This window comes from Ochlerotatus camptorhynchus, unplaced genomic scaffold, assembly GCF_037179485.1.
Source record: "Ochlerotatus camptorhynchus isolate MF236.1 unplaced genomic scaffold, CSIRO-AGI_Acam_v1.1 ptg000199l, whole genome shotgun sequence".
Taxonomy (NCBI): Eukaryota; Metazoa; Arthropoda; class Insecta; order Diptera; family Culicidae; genus Ochlerotatus; species Ochlerotatus camptorhynchus.
In genome coordinates, this window is record NW_027040689.1 from 99594 (window position 1) to 119059 (window position 19466).

General features: G+C 38.6%; 1 protein-coding gene across 4 annotated transcripts in view; it reads left to right on the forward strand.

Annotated features, from left to right (window-relative positions):
- The first annotated feature begins 966 nt into the window (after nucleotides 1-966).
- Nucleotides 967-19466, forward strand: part of LOC135702813 (serine protease inhibitor 42Dd-like) — a 28234-nt gene continuing 9734 nt past the window's right edge. The window contains exons 1-4 of one of the 4 annotated variants that reach the window (XM_065223856.1): nucleotides 967-1152; nucleotides 7005-7796; nucleotides 7855-7996; nucleotides 16826-17280. In XM_065223856.1, coding sequence (XP_065079928.1) covers nucleotides 1087-1152; nucleotides 7005-7796; nucleotides 7855-7996; nucleotides 16826-16947 — 1122 coding nt within the window. In that variant the 5' untranslated portion in view covers nucleotides 967-1086 and the 3' untranslated portion in view covers nucleotides 16948-17280. Of the gene's footprint in view, nucleotides 1153-7004; nucleotides 7797-7854; nucleotides 7997-8151; nucleotides 9227-16825; nucleotides 17281-19466 lie in introns of those variants that run through there. The other 3 variants (XM_065223853.1, XM_065223855.1, XM_065223854.1) reach the window with 3 other exon arrangements.

Genomic DNA, 19466 nt, shown 5'->3' on the forward strand with positions numbered 1-19466 from the left:
CTCCAAAATTACAATGCTAGCTGGTAGAGGTTATATTCCTCTACCTTCTGGTGTCATTATTTTTCATGAGTGAGCTTTAATTCGCGAGAAATCGACGGCTAAAGCCATTGTTTACAAATGCAATTGCGCCCCTTTGAAATGTTGGCACTGAAATATTGATTTCGACACGTTTAAAACAGAAGAACTGAAGGACAGTCCCCACGCTCACAAAGGTTTCAAGTATCGGGAAAGCCTTGTTCAGACGGCCTACCGATAACTACCGATAAAAGTTTTGAGAAGCTACCGATTACGAAAAAAATAATCTGGCCACCCTGCCAAAGCGGCTAAAACGGTCCGTGAACGCGCTGCTGGTGATTCGCCCGCTGTATAGACGAGTGCATGGATGGATTTGAGTTCACTCACTCGACAAAAAGTGACACAACAGCGGGGCCCTGTTTACTAATAATGAACACATATGTGTTGATTTATAGTAAACAGGGCCCCGCTGTTGTGTCACTTTTTGTCGAGTGAGTGAACTCAAATCCATCCGTGCACTCGTCAATGTGGGACACTGGTTACTGGTTGAAATATTTCACATACCCTGTGGAATGACAGAGTAATAAATTTGTTTTATTGTTGGTATTAGTAGTATGTATTTATTTCGTCCATTTTTGGTACCTACCACGATTTTTGGAAAGAATAAACTTATAGCCAATACCTTTACATTGATGTTGATATATTTCTAAATAAGTATTCAAGTGAGTATCTAATTATGTAATATTTATTATGATTCCTGCGGTATTTTGTTTGTTTATTGCACAATAACGATTTGATGCTACAAATACTTCGAGAATTACGTTCGGAATGAGATCATCATACCTCCTACATGGACATCGCCCAACACATTTATACCAACCGGCATGGCAGTATACTAAAATACTACTTAGTAAACCTTTGCTAGTAGGTTTGTATAAAAGTGAATTTGCTTCAACGATTCAGTGTAATTTGTATTCTTGTTTCGGTACAGTGGTACCTCTCAGTGCGCTCAGAATTGTTGTTGCATTATCAACCTTCCCATTAGTATTCTGTACAAATCAGTATTCAAAGATGACCCAAACAGCAGATGCCCAGTTTGTTCGCAAAACCAACGACTTTGCTCTGGAGTTGTATAAGGTAGGTGCATATGAAAAACCAAAAAAAAATATTTCGGTGAATTTCAGCAGATGATTCATGCTCAATCAATGTTTATTTTCATAATTGTTTATCAGTTAGAAATAAATCCCAGGGCTGTGTAGTGTCGATAAGAAATATAAGAAACAACTAAGGCTGTGTAACTGCTGTGTTCCATTTGGTGAATTTTCACTTTAATTTGAAAGATGGAAAATTTTCAAATAAACCTGCTTTTCCAGCAGACTTATTTCTGCTAGACAAGCAATCAATTTTGTTTGACAGACACTTTTTCGAAAATTGGTCGATCAACAAAAGAGGGATTTTCTAACATCTTCGAAGTTTCAAATTTAAGTGAAAATTTTCCAAATAGAACATAGTCTAAATATGATGATAATGTTAACTTTCTAATTATAAATTTATGCATTGACAATCCCTGGCTAACTGATCACTTTGAGACGTAAATATCAAAATAATTTTTATACAAATAAAAAATATGTGGGGTTGTGTACAAGACACGTCCGCATGGTTGACGTAGAAGGTTGGGCTTTTTCAGGTGATTCATTGAGCGGCGCCGGTGGTGTTGTGGTAAGCGTGATTGCCTCTCACCCCAGCAGGCCTGGGTTCAATTCCAGTCGGCGCCGCCGGGATGTTCTGAGGCATAACAACTTTGATCACGCCTTCCTTCGGAAGGGGAAGTAAACCCGTTGGTCCTCGGTTCATGAGTTGATGGATTGATAGGTAGGGTCCAGGTGTGGGAACTGCCTCCCTGGCGTCGGTATTATATTGGTGCTCAGCACGGAAAACAAATCAAGAAAAAAAAGGTGATTCATTGAAGTGTCCAACAATAACCGGTCATGATGGCTGATATTCCCAATCACTTTAGATTTCTAGAGCACAAATCTTGGACGGTCGTGACATCACTCCTGAAATTCGAACTCCTTGTGTATTGCACTGCAGCAAACGTGAAGTTTCAATTTATTTGTTATAAGTTTTGTGAGAGCTGATATTTGTGCTCATGAAATTTTAAGGTGGTAATGAGTTTGATCAGAAATAAGGTTTCCACCGAGGGGGCGACTCTACCTGCGATGTAGGAAAGATTTTGTTTTGCTATGGTTAGCTGCCCGCACGCTTAGTAGATAGAAAGCAGATTGATGACAATTCTGAAGATTTTCTGCAAAAAGATGATGCGCGATGCAAGTAGATGCGAAAAATGAGGATTGTTCGAAGACTCATTTGCTAGTGCGAGATTTTTCGAGCATCTAGAAGTGAGATTTAGATGTGTCGCCCTCCTCCGTTTCCACAGCGATTTAACTTCAAAACGCTAAAAAAAAAACGGAGTGCACAGTTTTGCCACAATGTTATGCAAAATTTCGTAGTTGATCGGGAATATCTCGATTAGCAATAAATCCCTCCAATAAGATCTCTGTTCATCTTTAATTCACCGATTGAGCAAAAAAAAACTAAATATTGCTGTTATTTTTAGATTTCGTTTGCGTTTTGTGGACGCACATGCATCATTTGGCATATGAACACGGGGCGTTTCTGTGGTGCATGCATAACTTGGATTAACATTTCTTGGTTGCGTTTGCTGTTGCTTTTGATAGCCAATACAACCTGTTACAAGTACTGTATTGGACAAATTTCAGAAAATTGCTTCCCTTTGAATTGATCATCGCCTGGGCCCTTGTGCATGCTCACTGTCAATTTCTCGGTGCATTTTCTGTTGCTATGCCTCACCCCCATCAGCAAAAATCCGGGAATTTATTAACCGTTCTATAGACCTTTTTGACATTTAATCGTCTTCCTCTATCTAGCACACAGGGATGAATGGATGGTTTGTTTTCCCACTAATCTGTTTCTCTCTTGCTCACACTTCTTCAGTTTAAATGGTGCATTAGTGTGCACCGAATAAACGTCAAAAAGCTCTATAGCATAATTTTCCAAGTTGGATGGACTTACATAGCTTATCAAAAAGCATAAATAGAGGTACCGTCTTATAATTTTTAATTTTTAATTAATTAAATCTTCAACATAATGTTGTACAGATATTTTCTAAGCTAGGTGTCGAATTCTATGTCTGTAGTAGTAGACTTGCTAATGTTAAAATCATATACATCAAACGTTTCATTAAACACACGACAACACAAAGTCCACGGTTCGTTGAATCCATAGTTGGTCCGATGGGTAGGTTGCCACAGAAGCGTGTAACTACGTAGAACTCTTTGAGGAGCATTGATGTAGATTTGGCTAACAAGAGAGTTGCAATCCACGTCACCGTTAAGCAATCCAAACACGAAGAGTCGCTGAAGTAGTTTCCTCCTTGCTGCCAACGTGTCCAGGTCAATCAGCCTGCACCGTTCTTTGTAAGGCGGCAAATTTACCGAATCGTTCCAGGGCAAAACACGTAAAGCGTATCTTACGAAGTTTCGCTGAATGGCTTCGATTCTGTTAGCTTGAATAGCGTGAAAGGGTGCCCACACAACAACAGCATACTCTAGAAGACTGCGGACGAAAGCACAGTATAGTGATTTCAGCGCGTAGATATCCTGGAATGCGTTTGTGTTTCGTTTCAAGAAACCTAATGTGGCGAATGCTTTAGCAGTTATCATGGAGATGTGCTCATTGAATCTGACTTTAGAGTCGATGATAACACCCAAATCCTTAACTGAAGAAACGAAGAGCAAACTACTGAGTCCTATCCTATAGTCATGTCGTAAGGGCTCACGTGAACGGCTAAAAGATATTGCGTAACATTTTGTGACATTAACCTGCATACCGTTCAATGTACACCAGCGCAAAAAGGAATCAATATACTTCTGGAGTCAGTGCTTGGTACAGAAATCTGTTATCTGTGATAGGGAAAAACCTTTTTTTTTTCCACCACGGAAACACCCCGTTTTATTATTCACAATAATGGATGTGCGTTCACAAAACGCATGAAATCTTAAAAAAAAAACAATATTTATTATTTTTTAATTCAATCGGTAGATAAAAGATGTACCGAGAATTGAACGGAGGGATTTCAAGCTAAAATGTTCTGATCACGAGATATTCACGATCAATTACGAAATTTCGCATAAATGTCCAACCTACGAGGGGGAAGGGGGTTAATTGGTCAAAAAAATTCTGCGTCATTTATGGATGGTCCCTTATTTTACTTCCAAAGCTGTGTCCCAATTGGCGAGTTAAATTTTACTCGTGGTTAAAATTGACAGATGGAAAGTTATCGAATAACCCTGCTATATGAGTGTGGTTACTAGACAAGAAGATAAATTTTGGCAACCGTGGCTGAGTTCTGTTTGAGACCTGATCGATCGAAAATTCCGGGATTTTAGAACATTGAAATTTAACTTAACTTGTTCTTAAGACATATTATAAAAATATAAACAAAGACAAAATTGTAAAAATAGCACTTAAGACAACAATTGTAAAACGGTCTACACTGATTGACGACAAATAAATAAATAAATAAATGAAAATAACTTTCGAAATGTCACGTTTGACCACGAGTTAAATTTACATCGGAAAATGGGACAAATCCCAAGAAGTATTTCTCGATTACTTTTTCGAGACGTATCAGCTTTTATAAACAAAGCATTTGATCGCTGATTTTGCGGAACTGGTAGCTCGCCCACGCCCAGCGTTGCCAACAGTTTTCCAAAAATAACTGGACAAATTCCGCAAAAAAAAGCTGGATCATCATAAAGTCTGGATTTTCTTAAAAAAATATATATATGTCCGGAAATATCATGGTTTTCATTATGCCTAAAAAAATCTTATGTTATTGCTAGCACACTTTCAACGTTGTAGGTGTAAAAAAAACAAAAACACTAGTTTCATTCAAATCGTGTGTTTGAAAAACAGCGATTTTTTCCTATTCCATACAAATATGTTTAAACATAACTCAATCGTGGAATAATCTAATTATTTGAGCAGTTTAAAGTTACGTTTCATTATCCCGAAATTTACAATGGAACACTATTGTTGGATTCAATAAATTACAAATTTATTACTAATTACACACTACGAAAAAGTCATTTACATTTGGTTCCCTGATACCAACACATGTAAGTGGCCCTTTTTACAAAAGAATCCGTTGAAAGAAACGAGAAAATCAATTCAATCAAAAGTTATCTTCGTCGACTTGCTTATGTTTCGGTTAGAGAACACTTAATTTAACATGAAATGTTTGACTACGTTACTACGTTCCATGATTTACGTTCAATATGGATTCCGTCTCGAGAAAAATTACTTATTTATAAGTGTTAGGACCAGTTTTTAGTCAGACATGTGAATTTCCCCCTACCTGGGCCACATTGCGCATCTCGAAACGAAAAACTTTTTCATAAAAGCATTCGTACAAAAAGTGTTTCGTTTCGAGATGCGCAATGTGACCCCTGATAGTGGTGTTGGTATGCGTGGGCGAGCTATCAGTTACGCCAAACCGACGATAAAATGCGTTGTTTACAAAAGCTGATACGTCGCTTCAAAAAAGTAATCGAGATTTGTAGAACACGGGATCGTTATCACTCAGGTGAGGTTGATCCACTTCGGAGTGCTTGTGCCATCGTGGCGACGGGGCTCGTTGCCAGCAGCCAGTGATCTCGACAGGAACCGTTACCTTCCTACTGCTGCTGCTGTCTAATGTTCCCTACCAGAAACTCAGCCAGATTGTGACGGCTATAAGCAATCGCATGGATTTACAGATTTTTTTTTTCCTTGATTTGTTTTCCGTCGATGTTGTTTTCCGTGCTGCGCACCAATGCTACCGACGCCAGGGAGGCAGCTCCCACACCTGGACCCTACCTATCGACCCATCAGCTCATGAACCGGGGACCAACGGTTTTACTTCCCTTCCGAAGGAAGGCGTGATCAGAGATGTTATGCCTCAAAACATCCCGGCGGCGCCGACTGGGATTGAACCCAGGCCTGCTGGGGTGAGAGGTAATCACGCTTACCTCTACACCACCGGCGCCGCTTATGGATTTACAGAGTTATAAGTGGTCAAAGCCTGACCACTTTTCGTAACGCGGTCGATTTTGGTTTTTTTAAATTGCACATCCAATATGTTGCCGAAAAACGTAATCCTACGTCAAAATTAGCATCACAGACAAACGGACGTAACTCTTCATTGTGTATCTTCATTCACGCATTTAACGGTTGATTTGAATTCTATCAGTTCCGCGAACTACTCGCCGCAGCGCTGGCATCGGATCACTTTGACGTTTATATACATTCTATAGAACTTTTATGCAATATTGTTTGCAAGTTAGCGAGCAAGCTTGTTTTCCGCGAAAAGCCCGAGAGATGTCGTTACTGAGGTTTGGTAGAAGTTTCTATGTTTTCAAGAAAAAAAATTTCAAAGAGTTACCTCTGTTTGTCTGTGATAGGATATTTTACCTTCTTTTAAACATGAGCAGTTCTTTGGAGTTGTGTTGTTCGGCATTCGGCCAAATGACCCGGAACCCGCAATACAATGATTTGAACTCGAATATGGATTCAGGACTAGAAAACTGCATAAAATGTGTGAAAGTTACGATTTTAGACAAACAAATCATTACGAATGGTTTTTGCATGGAGTGCGATGTGTTCCAGTTTTAGTGCTGTGCCGACAAGGTTATTTTCAATTGGTTAGCACAACCAAACTGGTCAAAATTCATACAACCGATGTCTCTGATTTTATTCGCATGGGCAATATTTTTTGTGAATACTGTGTAAAAATATATTCAAATACTAACTGTCGACACGTTATGCAATATTAAAATCTTATCACTCATTATTACTCTTATTACTCTCATAATAACTACAATATACAAACTACAAGCTGTGCTATATCTGATAATTCGTCCCTTCAGCAAGTCATCTCCAACGAGAAGAAAAATGTCGTCATTTCGCCGTTTTCAATCAGCACCTGTTTATCGTTTGCTGCCATGGGTGCAGGTGGACTGACCGCCGAAGAGATGTTCAAAGTGCTCAAGTACGATCCAGCACAGAAGTCATCCATTGCTGAGAGCTACGGTAATGTTATGACAAATCTGGATGGCAACAAAAGCCTTAGAATTGCCAACAAAATGTATATTATGGAAAACTATTCGGTAAAGTTCAACTTCCATGAAATTGCGAAAAAAAGTTTTCGTTCGGAAGCGGAGAATGTTAACTTTCAAGATAATACTGCTGCAGCTAAAAAAATAAACACCTGGGTAGAGCAGAAAACAAATGATAAAATTAAAGACTTGATTTCGCCTGATTCTTTGGATGAATACACCCGTTTGGTGTTGGTTAATGCAATTCACTTCAAGGGTACATGGACGCATCAATTCAATCCAGAAAGTACCAGACCGATGCCATTCTGGATCAGCGGAACGGAGTCTGTTGATGTTCCAATGATGAACACCAAGAAACATTTCAAACATGGTGTTTTCGATGACCTTGGTCTTGCAGCTCTAGAACTTACGTACAGCGATAGTGATGTGAGCATGCTCATCTTACTTCCACACGAACGTGATGGATTGACTAAGCTTGAAGAGAATCTTCAGAATATCGATATTCCTGAAATGCTTACCAAAATGCATAGCCAAGAAGTAGAAGTATTTTTGCCAAAATTTAAAATTGAATTTGACTTGGATCTCAAGGACACTTTAGAAAAGGTAAGTCCATCTCATAAATTGCTATATCGACCAAGAGTAATGAACTGTTCCTTCACAGCTCGGAATGGGCACTATGTTCAGCGACAGAGCTGATTTCAGCGAGTTGTTGGAACAGAATGAGCCATTGAAGGTTTCAAAAGTTGTACACAAAGCGTTCATCGAAGTGAACGAGGAAGGAGCGGAGGCTGCTGCTGCTACGGGTAAGATAAACTTTTTTTTTATATACGATGGTATTCAGCATGCTGACAAGTTGCCTCATTGTGTGCAAGTTGGTTCTGGTGCATACCGTCCTTGTTTGGTTTATGTTGTGTGTAAATTCTTGCTTAAGTGCTCTTAATATTTTCCTCGTTTGTAGGGGCTATTGTACGAATGAAAAGAAGCGCGCCTTTCCCGCCAGCCCACTTTAATGCAGATCACTCTTTTCTTTTCGTATTGATTAAAGGGAATCATTTTTTGTTTATGGGAAAAAACATTTATCCAGATAAAATGACGCAGTTATTCCATGATGAGCTTTAATTGTTTTCTCGAAAATAATAAAAATTAATTGAAACTCAATAAATAAAAAAATTAAACTCAATGCATCTTAACTGCTTTCTTTATGTTCGATAATCCGAGATAAAAGTTAATTTTTTTTTTCAAAACTTTGGAACTCTTTTACAGTTTGATGTTGCAAAACTATCCCAAATGAAACATTTGTGTCCCAAATTTTAGTATACATAGTATGATTCTGAGGTAAATGCATATTCGAAATCTGCATTAAGAATGGAACTGAAATCCAAAACGTCATCAATTTTGAAGCATAAATTAGCATCATAACGCCCTCGGTGGGACTTTATATGGGAGTGAGCTGTCAATTTGTTTGTTTAATGTCAAAAAGCGATGTTTTATTTTGCTATAAATCTTGATTTAAAAATTCGAGATGAAAATGTATGGGATCGAACATATTTTCGGTGTGCTTAGAAAACGAAGTTCTTTCAGATTATTTTATCACAAAGTTTCTGTTAGATGTCATTTATATTTCAATATTGTTCATATTCTTAGCTAAAAAAAAAGGCTGCATAGGGAAAGAACGTGTCATAATCTAATCATTCCGATATCTTAGCAGCGTTATCAATTAAGCGCTTGCGCATGCTACTGATCCGCCATCCGTTTTATTTTATTAATCTCCATCTTTGCGTCACCATCCTAAACTAATGTTACAATTCCTAGGTATGATTATGATGATGAGGTGCATGATTATTCATCCTTACTTCACCGTCGACCATCCCTTCCTGTACATCTTGAAGCAAAATGAGCAGATGATATTCGTTGGACGAATGAACCAAGTATGAACACCGAAGTTCCTTTATACCGTTATTCATGATTCCGCTTGATCGTCTAATCCGTTTAATATCGTTTTGTACTGCTCTCAACATCGGCCGAACGACACCAAATAAATTCATACGTATTGGTATTGAACGAAAAGAGGAGTAACGGAGTTAATTTTCATTTAAATTGTAGAAGTTATCCCTAATAAAATAATACCATTCCCGGACGATAACCCTAATGATAGCTATTCCACAAATGGTTGGATGATACTCTGAACACGTCGTTAAGCAAGATATCCGTATATACAGGGTGGCAAGTGAACCAGGAAAACCAGGAAAAAAATTTTACCAGGAAAAACCGGGAATTGTTTTAAGCAAAACCAGGAAAAATAATAATTAACACGGGGGACGACCCCGGCGTAGTGGTTAACATCCATACCTCTCACGCCCCCGGACAAGTCACGAATAACCCGAGTGTTAAAGTGACTATAATAAAGTGACGTCGCTTTACGTTACTTTATGTTCTCAGTACAAACACAATATAACCTCACACTGTTTTTACCTTCTAAGGCTCTGAACCATTTGGTGGATTATTTTAACTTTTGGTTAAAATTTGACAGATGGAAAGTTATCGATTAACCCTGCTATCCGAGCGTGGTTACTTCTGACAGACAAGAAGTTAAATTTTGACAACTGTGGCTGAGTTCTACTTGAAAACCGGTCGATCGACAGCACAGGGATTTTCGAACATAGAGAATAACTTTCGAAATGTCACTTTTAACCACGAAATAAATTTAACTCGGCAAATGGTTCACAGCCTAAGGCTCTGAACCATTTGGTGGATTATTTTAACTTTTAGTTAAAATTTGACAGATGGAAATTTATCGATGAACCCTGCTATCCGAGCTTTGTTATTCCTGACAGACAAAAAGTTAAATTTTGACAACCGTGGGTTGAAAACCGGTCGATCGACAGCACGGGAATTTTCGAACATAGAAAATAACTTTCGAAATGTCGCTTTTAACCACGAGTTAAATTTAACTTGGTAAATGGTTCACAGCCTAAAAGTCCAGATATATATATATACTATTTCGAAATTGGTGTCTTATCTTCTTAGGCTCTGAACCATTTGGTGGATTATTTTAACTTTTGGTTAAAATTTGACAGATGGAAAGTTATCGATTAACCCTGCTATCCGAGCGTGGTTATTTCTGACAGACAAGAAGTTAAATGTTGACAACCGTGGCTGAGTTCTTCTCGAAAACCTGTCGATCGACAGCACAGGGATTTTCGAACATCAAGAATAACTATCGAAATGTCACTTTTAACCACGAGTTAAATTTAACTCGGCAAATGGTTCACAGCCTTATTTGGCTAACTTTCCTACTGCGAATTTACGCCGGTTCTCAACTTATAGCGAATTTGTTTTTGATTCAGTCCCAACCTGGATCGGGTATGAAGATTGGGTCTGCTTGTTGCCTTTCAAACGTCAGTGTTAACGTTTGTTTTTGTAACCTGGCTCGGGTTGAGGTTCGCACTGACAATAAGCTCGGGTTCGCACGGGTTGGAACTGGTTCCAACCTGGATAATAAACAAATTCGCTATTAGTGTTCTAGACGCACTTCCACAGTTGTTAATTTAGAGCATACACACTATTTTTAGATTACTGGAGTCAGTAAAATTTTACTGGGTTTTTAAATTGCAGATCGGCCAGTAATCATTGCATCAATCACAGAAATAATTTGCATTACAGAACTGTCCATAAAGTCAATCTGTCAAAAATAACTGTTCCTTCAGTAATTGGTTCGAGTTGCGTATACTGGAAAACCCAGTATTTTCTTTTTGTTTATTTTGCTGCAATTTAACTGAGAAGACAGTTATTTTGTTCATTATTATACCGTGTTACCCAGTTATATTAAAAGTAGTGAATGTGCAGTAATAAAAGCATGAATCCTGGTATAATTCACCGTTTTTAATATGCCAATTAATATGACGACTTAATCCCTTGACGTACCCCGAAATAGCGCGTCGACAGTGAAAGCAAACTATGCAAACATCCATTTTGTTAATCAAAATTTGTTGGAGATCAAGGAACTGCAAAAAGAGTAAATAATAAGTGTTGGTACCAACGAAATAGTTCTTCAATTTCGCTGTCGAGCTTTCTCAGTTCCGTCATGATATAATTCAAATTTTAACAAAACTGTGCGATTAAACACTTGCTCCCGGATTTTACTGAAGCTAAAATGGCGGCGGGATTAAAATTGACAGGTTAGAGTTTTACAATTCGTGGTCGGTAAAACAAGGTGGCTATTTTGCTGACCAGTCGGTAAAAAAAATAAAGACTACTTTGTGCACAGTAATTATTTTTACTGACTTTTCGTGAAATCACGAAAATTTGAAAATTAACGACTTTCTCAGTAAATAAATGTTCTGTGTACAGTATTTTGCATCAAACGATACCGAAGTTCAGTTTGTGTTTTACAGAACGTCGATTATTCACCTGATTTAAACTGAATTTACAGTGTAAATCTTTCGTTTTACCGTGTAAGCCCAGTACAAAAAAATACCGAACAACTAAATGCTGGATTAGTGTGTATGTATTATATGGCTTGGTACGTGGTACATCTTTACTACGATGGAAGTGATTCGTATATTTTTTCTTTCTTTTCCGGCTTTGGTTCAAATAGCTAAATCTATTGATCTAGACTGAATACTTTCAGTCCATCGATAGTGGAATAGCGTAGGATCCATATTGTAAAGATTCCCTATTTTCAGCTTTTCTACAGGCTGGAGTTGTTGTTTGAACCATTTAGTTTATCAATTTAATTTATCTGTATAACAATTATTCACAAGCATTCGTCCAGGTTAATTCAAGAATAGTTTATCACATTCTTGAACTTTTTCCAATCGATATTACGGGTAAGATCGTACGCGACGTTAACGGGTTCCGACGGATTGAACCCACTGGCAACTGAAACTTTTATCGGCAAGTGATCACTACCGTGGGGATCTTGGATTACATTCCACGTGATATCCAACGATAATGAGTTATAGCAAAGTGTGAGGTCTAATCCGAGGTCTAATCTACTTCCATTCGAGGCTGGGCCAGCCAAACGTGTTACTTCTCCATTGTTAAGGATTGTCATATTGAAACTGTCGCAGAGGTCATATATCAAAGTAGAACGGTTGTCATCATACAGTTCCCCCCAGCCTGTACTATGGGAATTAAAATCTCCCATAATCAACCATGGAGCAGGAAGTACCGAACAGATATCTGAAAGTTGTTTTCGATTAACAACGGCTCTAGGAGGAATATAAACACAAGCAATACAAAGGCTCTTACCTTTAAAAATAGCCTGACATGCGACAACTTCAATACCTGGAAATTGTTTAAGATTCACTCTATAGAAGGAAAGACACTTTGATCTCCAAAAATACCCCTCCTCCACGCGAATCATCACGATGTGATCGATGAAGCCCTAATGTCGGTAGAAGGGCTTCCACCGTTGGAGGAATATAACTTCCTCTCCAATCTGATCTTGAACAGCGCGCTTCAAGCTCAAACTCGGCCGGTTCCAGGAACGTCTTTCCGTAGAAAACCTCCTTTCCCTTGGTGGGACCAGCAATGCACTGAGGTTTATCGTAAAAAGTCTGACGCGTTTAAGTTTTTTTCCGGAAAAGTGGAACACCCGTACATTTCGAAGCGTACTCGGCTCTTGAACGCCTCATCAAAGCCAAGAAACGCGAATACCGGCGGCAATTCGTGGACGAATTATCGCGCGAAACGTCGATAAATACGCTGTGGAACACGGTGCGAAGGATGCGTAACCGGTCTTCAAACAACGTGAGCGAGGAGTAACTCGGATAGTTGAATTCTCCAGTTTGCGCGAAAAGTATGTCCTGATTCTGTGCCGGCACAGATGATTCCTCGCGAAACGACGAATTCGGTAGACGAAATCAGCTAGCCATTTTCAATGCTAGAGCTCTCACTCGCGCTCCTTTCGTATGGCAATTCGGCTCCGGGGGCTGATAGAATCAAGTTCAACTTGTTGAAGAACCTCCCAGACGTCGCTAAGAGGCGCATGTTGAACTTGTTTTGTCAGTTCCTGCAGCTCAATATTGTTCCGTATGATTGGAGACAGGTGAGTGTTATAGCCATTAAAAAAACCTGGAAAACCCGCGTCAGATCATAACTCGTATCGTCCCATCGCGATGTTATCGTGCATTCGAAAATTGTTGGTGAAAATCATTGATCATTTTTCACCTGGACAAATGAGTTGGGATGAACCACCTACTCTCAGATACTCAATTTGGTTTCCGTAGGGGCATGGGAACGAGTGACTGTCTCGCGATGCTTTCCACAGAAATTCAGTTGGCTTTTGCTAAAATGCTTCTGTGTTCTTGGATATTAAGAGGGCTTTTGATACAGTATCGGTTGAAGTCCTTTTAGACAAACTCCACGCTTGTGACCTTTCTCCATTAATAATAACTTTTTGTACAATTTGCTGTCAGAGAAACATATGAGTTTTTCTCATGGAAACTCTACAGCTTCTCGATTTAGTTACATGTGTCTCCCCCAGGGCTCATGTTTAAGCCCCCTTTTGTATAATTTCTACGTCAGAGAAATTGACAATTGTCTAAGTAACAACTGCACGTTGAGACAACTTGCAGATGACGGCGTAGTGTCTATGACAGAGCCCAAAGGGGTCGACCTGCAAGGACCATTACTGGATACCTTAGACAATTTGTCTACTTGGGCTATCCAGCTAGGTATAATCACAGACAAACAGACATAACACTCACAATTACATTCATCGCAAATAATTTTTTAGATGGGAATGTGCTTGCATTTGTCATGGTGGCGCCGCTGAAGCATTGAGCAAGCCACCACATTTCGAACTTATCAGTGATGCCAGTTCTTTTTCACGTCTATTTAGGACATGTCAGCTCTTGAAAATGATAAGTGGTCAAGGCATTCCACTGGAGACACATACCACATCTGACGAATACAGAAAAAAGTTGTTGAATATTACATCAAAACTGCTGCACATTAGTCACTCCGTTCCTAATTTTACGTTGTACGATGTACACGGAATTCGAGAACAAATCATGTTAATGACTCTACTATTTTATCAACTTTTACCAGTTATTGATGTTCAATACTTCACCATGAATATCATTGATTGATATATATATATTTTTTTTTCTTCTGTGTACACATTGAAGTGATGAGCGGTGGTAGAAGGGGCACTAATAAGTGATGGATTACCTCGTTTAAAAACTTGTTTCCAGCAAAAGAAAAAGCACACTAAGCAAACAAAACAAATCCCTAAAAAAAAGTATCAGCTTCTGAAAATGTTTCCTACGGATCCGTATTTCTGCAGAATTCAATCAATTCTATAGATCTTCGGAAAATTTCATAGAACCGACATCACTGACTTCCATCTGTTTTGTTTTCGCTAAACACAGCTGACGCGTTGACAGAAAGAGGGAAAAGCAACTAGTGAAAAAAAATGCATGCACGAGGGATGCTCCGGTTGCAAAACATTGCTTGGAAATGTGAATGATAGATGGTGCTAGTGCGCATGCAAAATACGCTTGACGATATTTTGAAGAATTTTCTTCTAAGAGTTATGTCTGTTTGTCTGTGATATAATTCTCCACGGAGAAAACTGAGTTGTTTGTTTTTCTACGAAGCATAGCCCGGCACAACCGAAGCTTCAACTTTTGTTTAAGCCGATCACTCATTCCATGTATTTCAAATATCTTGGGGTTTGGTTCGATTTCAAATGCACCTGGAGATCCCACATTGAGTGTCTGAGACGAAAATGCCAACAAAGGATAAATTTTCTCCTCACAATTACCGAAACGTGGTGGGGAGCTCATTCGCAAGATCTTCTAACGTTGTACCGGACAACGATTTTATTGGTTTTAGAATACGGTAGTTTTTGCTTCCAGTCGGCGGCTAAAACACACATCATCAAACTGGAACGTATCCAGTATCTTTGTATTGGCGGGCATGTTGGCACTCTCTGATCGATTTTCGGAATTGTTCCTCAGGCTCCTCACCCGTTGTGAAGTTATGAACCCACTGGTAATCGAAAACTTTGAGAAGCTTCTTGAGCTAAACCCTCAAACTCGTTTTATGTCATTGCACTACGTGTACATAACACAGGATGTCAGCATAATCCTCATCGTGTATGCTTCTCCGACTTCGGCAATTCAGTTAGTTTTGATTTATCTATGACGCAAGAGTTTGGCCAAGATCGTTCTTCACAGATGGATCACTAATAGAGGCGTCCGCTGGTTTTGGTACTTATAACGAATTTCATAGCGCCTCTCAAATGCTTCAAGCTCCTTGTTCCGTATATGTTGCTGAGCTGGCGGCAATTCATTATACGCTAGAAATTATCGCTTCACGTTCACCAGATCACTACTTCATTTTTACGGATAGTCTCAGTTCTGTCGAGGCTATTCGCTCCATGAGACCGGTAAAGCACTCCTCGTACTTTCTCATGAAAATACGAGAGCTTCTAAGTGCTTTATCTTTACGATCATTTATCATCACCTTTGCATGGGTCCCATCTCATTGCTCGATTCCGGGCAATGAGAAGGCGGACTCGCTTCAAAGGTGGGCGCTATGGAAGGCGATATTTACGATCGACTAATCGCCTACGACGAATTTTTCTTCATTTATCGTCAACAGTCACTCGCCAGCTGGTAAAATAAATGGAGTGAAGGGAGTTTGGGACGACGGCAATATTCGATCATCCCTAAGGTGTCGAAGTATCCTTGGTTTAAAGGGTAAGACTTCATTCGTGTGATGTCTCGCCTCATGTCCAATCACTATTCGCTAAGCGCTCAATTGTTCCGTGTTGGGCTGGGGGACAGTAATCTCTGTGAATGTGGACAAGGTCACCAGGACGCAGATCACATTATTTGGTCATGTGCTGAGCACCGTGGAGTCAGATCCGAGTTGTACGATTCCCTTCGGGCTCGAGGTAGACAACCTAATGTCCCAGTTCAGGATATTTTGGCTAGACGCAATCTGGAGTTTATGCAACTCATATATGCTTTCCTTAAGAATAATAACCGTGGATTGGAAGTTTGATTAACCTTGTGTTTAGTTTGTATTTTGTGTGTGTGTTTGTTTTTTTTTTTTGTTTTTGTATATTTGTTTCTGTAATAATTGTATAATTACAGTACATGTTTTAGAAACAGTGAAATTTTTGAATCATAAATCATATTCCAAATCTCCTTCTCCCTCTCCTGATCCATACAATTGTCATCCACTAACCTGTCCTCGGTGGGACTTTGTATGGAAGTGAGCTGTCAATTTGTTTGTTTATTGTCGAAAAGCGATGTTTTATTTTGCTTTAAATCTTGATTTAAAAATTCGAGATGATAATTTATGGGATCGAACAAAATTTCGGTGTGCTTAGAAAATGAAGCACTTTCAGATGATGTACAAGAACCGATACATTTTTCATTTTCTTTTTTTTTATCACAAAGTTTCTGTTAGATGTCATTTATATTTCAATATTGTTCATATTCTTAGCTAAAAGAAAGGTTGCATAGGGAAAGAACGTGTCATAATCTAATCATTCCGATATCTTATCAGCGTTATAAGCGCGTGTGCATGCTACTGATCCGTCATCCGTTTTATTTTTTATTAATCTCCACATTGGCGTCACCATCCTAAACTTATGTTACAATTCCTAGGTATGATTATGATGACGAGGTGCATGATTATTCATCCTTACTTCACCGTTGACCATCCTTTCCTGTACATCTTGAAGCAAAATGAACAGATGATATTCTTTGGACGAATGAACCAAGTATAAACACCGAAGTTCCTTTATACCGTTATTCATGATTCCGCTTGATCGTCTAATCCATTTAAAATCGTTTTGTACTGCTCTCAACATCGGCCGAACGACACCAAATGATTTTATACGGATTGGTATTGAACGAAATGAGGAGTAACGAAGTTAATTTTCATTTAAATTGTAGAAGTTATCCCTAATAAAATAATACCTTTCTCGGACGATAACCCTAATGATAACTATTCCATAAATGGTTAGATGATACTCTGAACACGTCGTTAAGCAAGATATATATTTTATTAGGGATGATTTATAGTTTATTTTGGTCGAAATCTATGCTGAATAAATGTCGATTATATGAAGAAACCAACATCAGAGACAATATTTATCTTTGTGAATTCCACGGTCTTTAACACTGCCTTTATAGAAGTGGCTCAGCCACCGTCATGTTTTGAAGATGGTTGATGGTTCAATGCATGGTGGGTATAATAAACAAGTTGAATTTGAGAAGCATACGAAACATAAAGGTAATTGTATTTCTGTTCGATTGCAATAAGGCATTTTACGAGACGTTTCGAGTCAGCTGTTTTTTTCTGTTTACCTATTTTGACGTTTACTTTAAGGGTATTGAGGTAAATGCATATATTCGCAATCTGCATTAAAAATGGAACCCAAATCCAAAATTTTATCAATTTTGGTACACTGGAACTATTTTAAATAAGAACGATTACATTCGCAAAAATCACCTTATTAGCGCCCCTCGGTGTCACTTTGTATGGGAGCGAGCTGTCAGTTTGTCAGTTTAGTGTCAAACAGTGAAGTTATTATTTTGCTTTAAATCTTGATTCAAAAATCGAGATGAATGTGTGTGGGTTCGAAAAAAATATCGCTGTGCTAAGAAAACGAAGCTTTTTCAGATGATATATAAAAACCGATATATTTTTCAAAATTAAAGAACCCAATTGCACACAAGTAAATGAAAACTACTTTAACCCGCTTTACCTACTATTATGCCTGTAAGCTCCAATCGGTATTATCCTCGGATTAAATCCCGATCAAGAATGTCCGGCTGCTTTGATGTCGACATCAGAGTTATTCAACACGATGCTATGCAAACAATTCGCAGATCATCCAAACAGGGACGGTATTAAAAGTTAATCCGAGTTGGAGCTTACCGCCATTAGTCTCCTGCACTATTGCAATGACGTTTATCGTCACGAATGAACTCAGTGTTAATCGGCTGAACCTTTTTGACAGTTCAGTGGTACTGTTTACAAGCACTTAGTCGTTTTTTCGAAAAAAAATAATCTAAAATTTCCTAATTTTAACTTGAAAATTGTCGAGGAACAGCGCATTGCAAGGATGTTGCTCGTGAACATTGCAGAAATGTGGTTTACATCTCACTGCAGTCTGAAAAATTATCGAGAAAATCCACCCAAGAAAAAATCGGCTAAGTCCACGTAAACAGTACCACTAAACTGTCATCAGATTGAAGTTAACCCCGACGGTGCAAAACCTAATCGAGCAAAACAGTCCATTTTGACGGTTCGATCGGAACAACTTATGACAGACGTCCATACTTTTACTGTACACGCTAAGATCAGTTTACCCAGACGGTACAAAGAGATTACCGAGATTGGCCGTAAATTGCACAAATTCACATATGGGTAAATTTTTTTAACCCAAATATGGGCTCTTACGATCCATAAATGATTTATTTTTATGCAAATTTGACTTAAATTTACCCATAGTTGGGTAAAAAAATTTACCCATAATATCTGAGTTTGTGCAGTTTACGCATGATTTGGGTAAAGTAAACCTACATTTGGGTTATCTGATCTTAGCGTGTAGGGCTTTAGTCATTTCCTAAGAGAAGAGGTGACAATACGGGGGCGAAAATGAACCACTTTTCTGTCAAACGTGAACCAGCTCCTGATTGGCCGATTTCATGTGCGTAAGAAAGAGATAGATAGAGAAAGAAATATAACATGAAGAAGCCAATTGTCACCTCTTCCTCTTAGGTCATTTCTGATTCACTCACACCCTCCAAATGCTGCTCATTCAGAACTATGTGAAATATTTCAAGAGCAAATTTTCATTACGTCGAATGTAACAAAGGTAAACAAAGTCGAGCTATCAGTGTCAATCGATTCTCCTGCCATTACACTATATACTGTCCGAATATAGGATCAAATCCCATTTTTAAATTTATTTACCAGTCAAATTGCTTTTCGACGTAATCACCTTCCGATCAAAATAGTTTTCGATGTTACTTAAGTCACCCAATTTGTATGGAGATGCCGTTTGACTTAAGTAACAGCGTTGAGAAACCCGTGAAAAGTGTACGTTCGTCGTTTCGCTTTCTCATTATTAAAGTGAATAAATCGAACTGTTTGTTGCTAAGATGATTTCGGTGGTCCTAAAATGATAAATGGGCTGCACGTAAGGAGACGTAATTGATAATTCTCCCGAATAACCTGGTAAATACACTTTGACTTAAGTAACAATAGGGGCCACCAAACGACGTATAATAACTT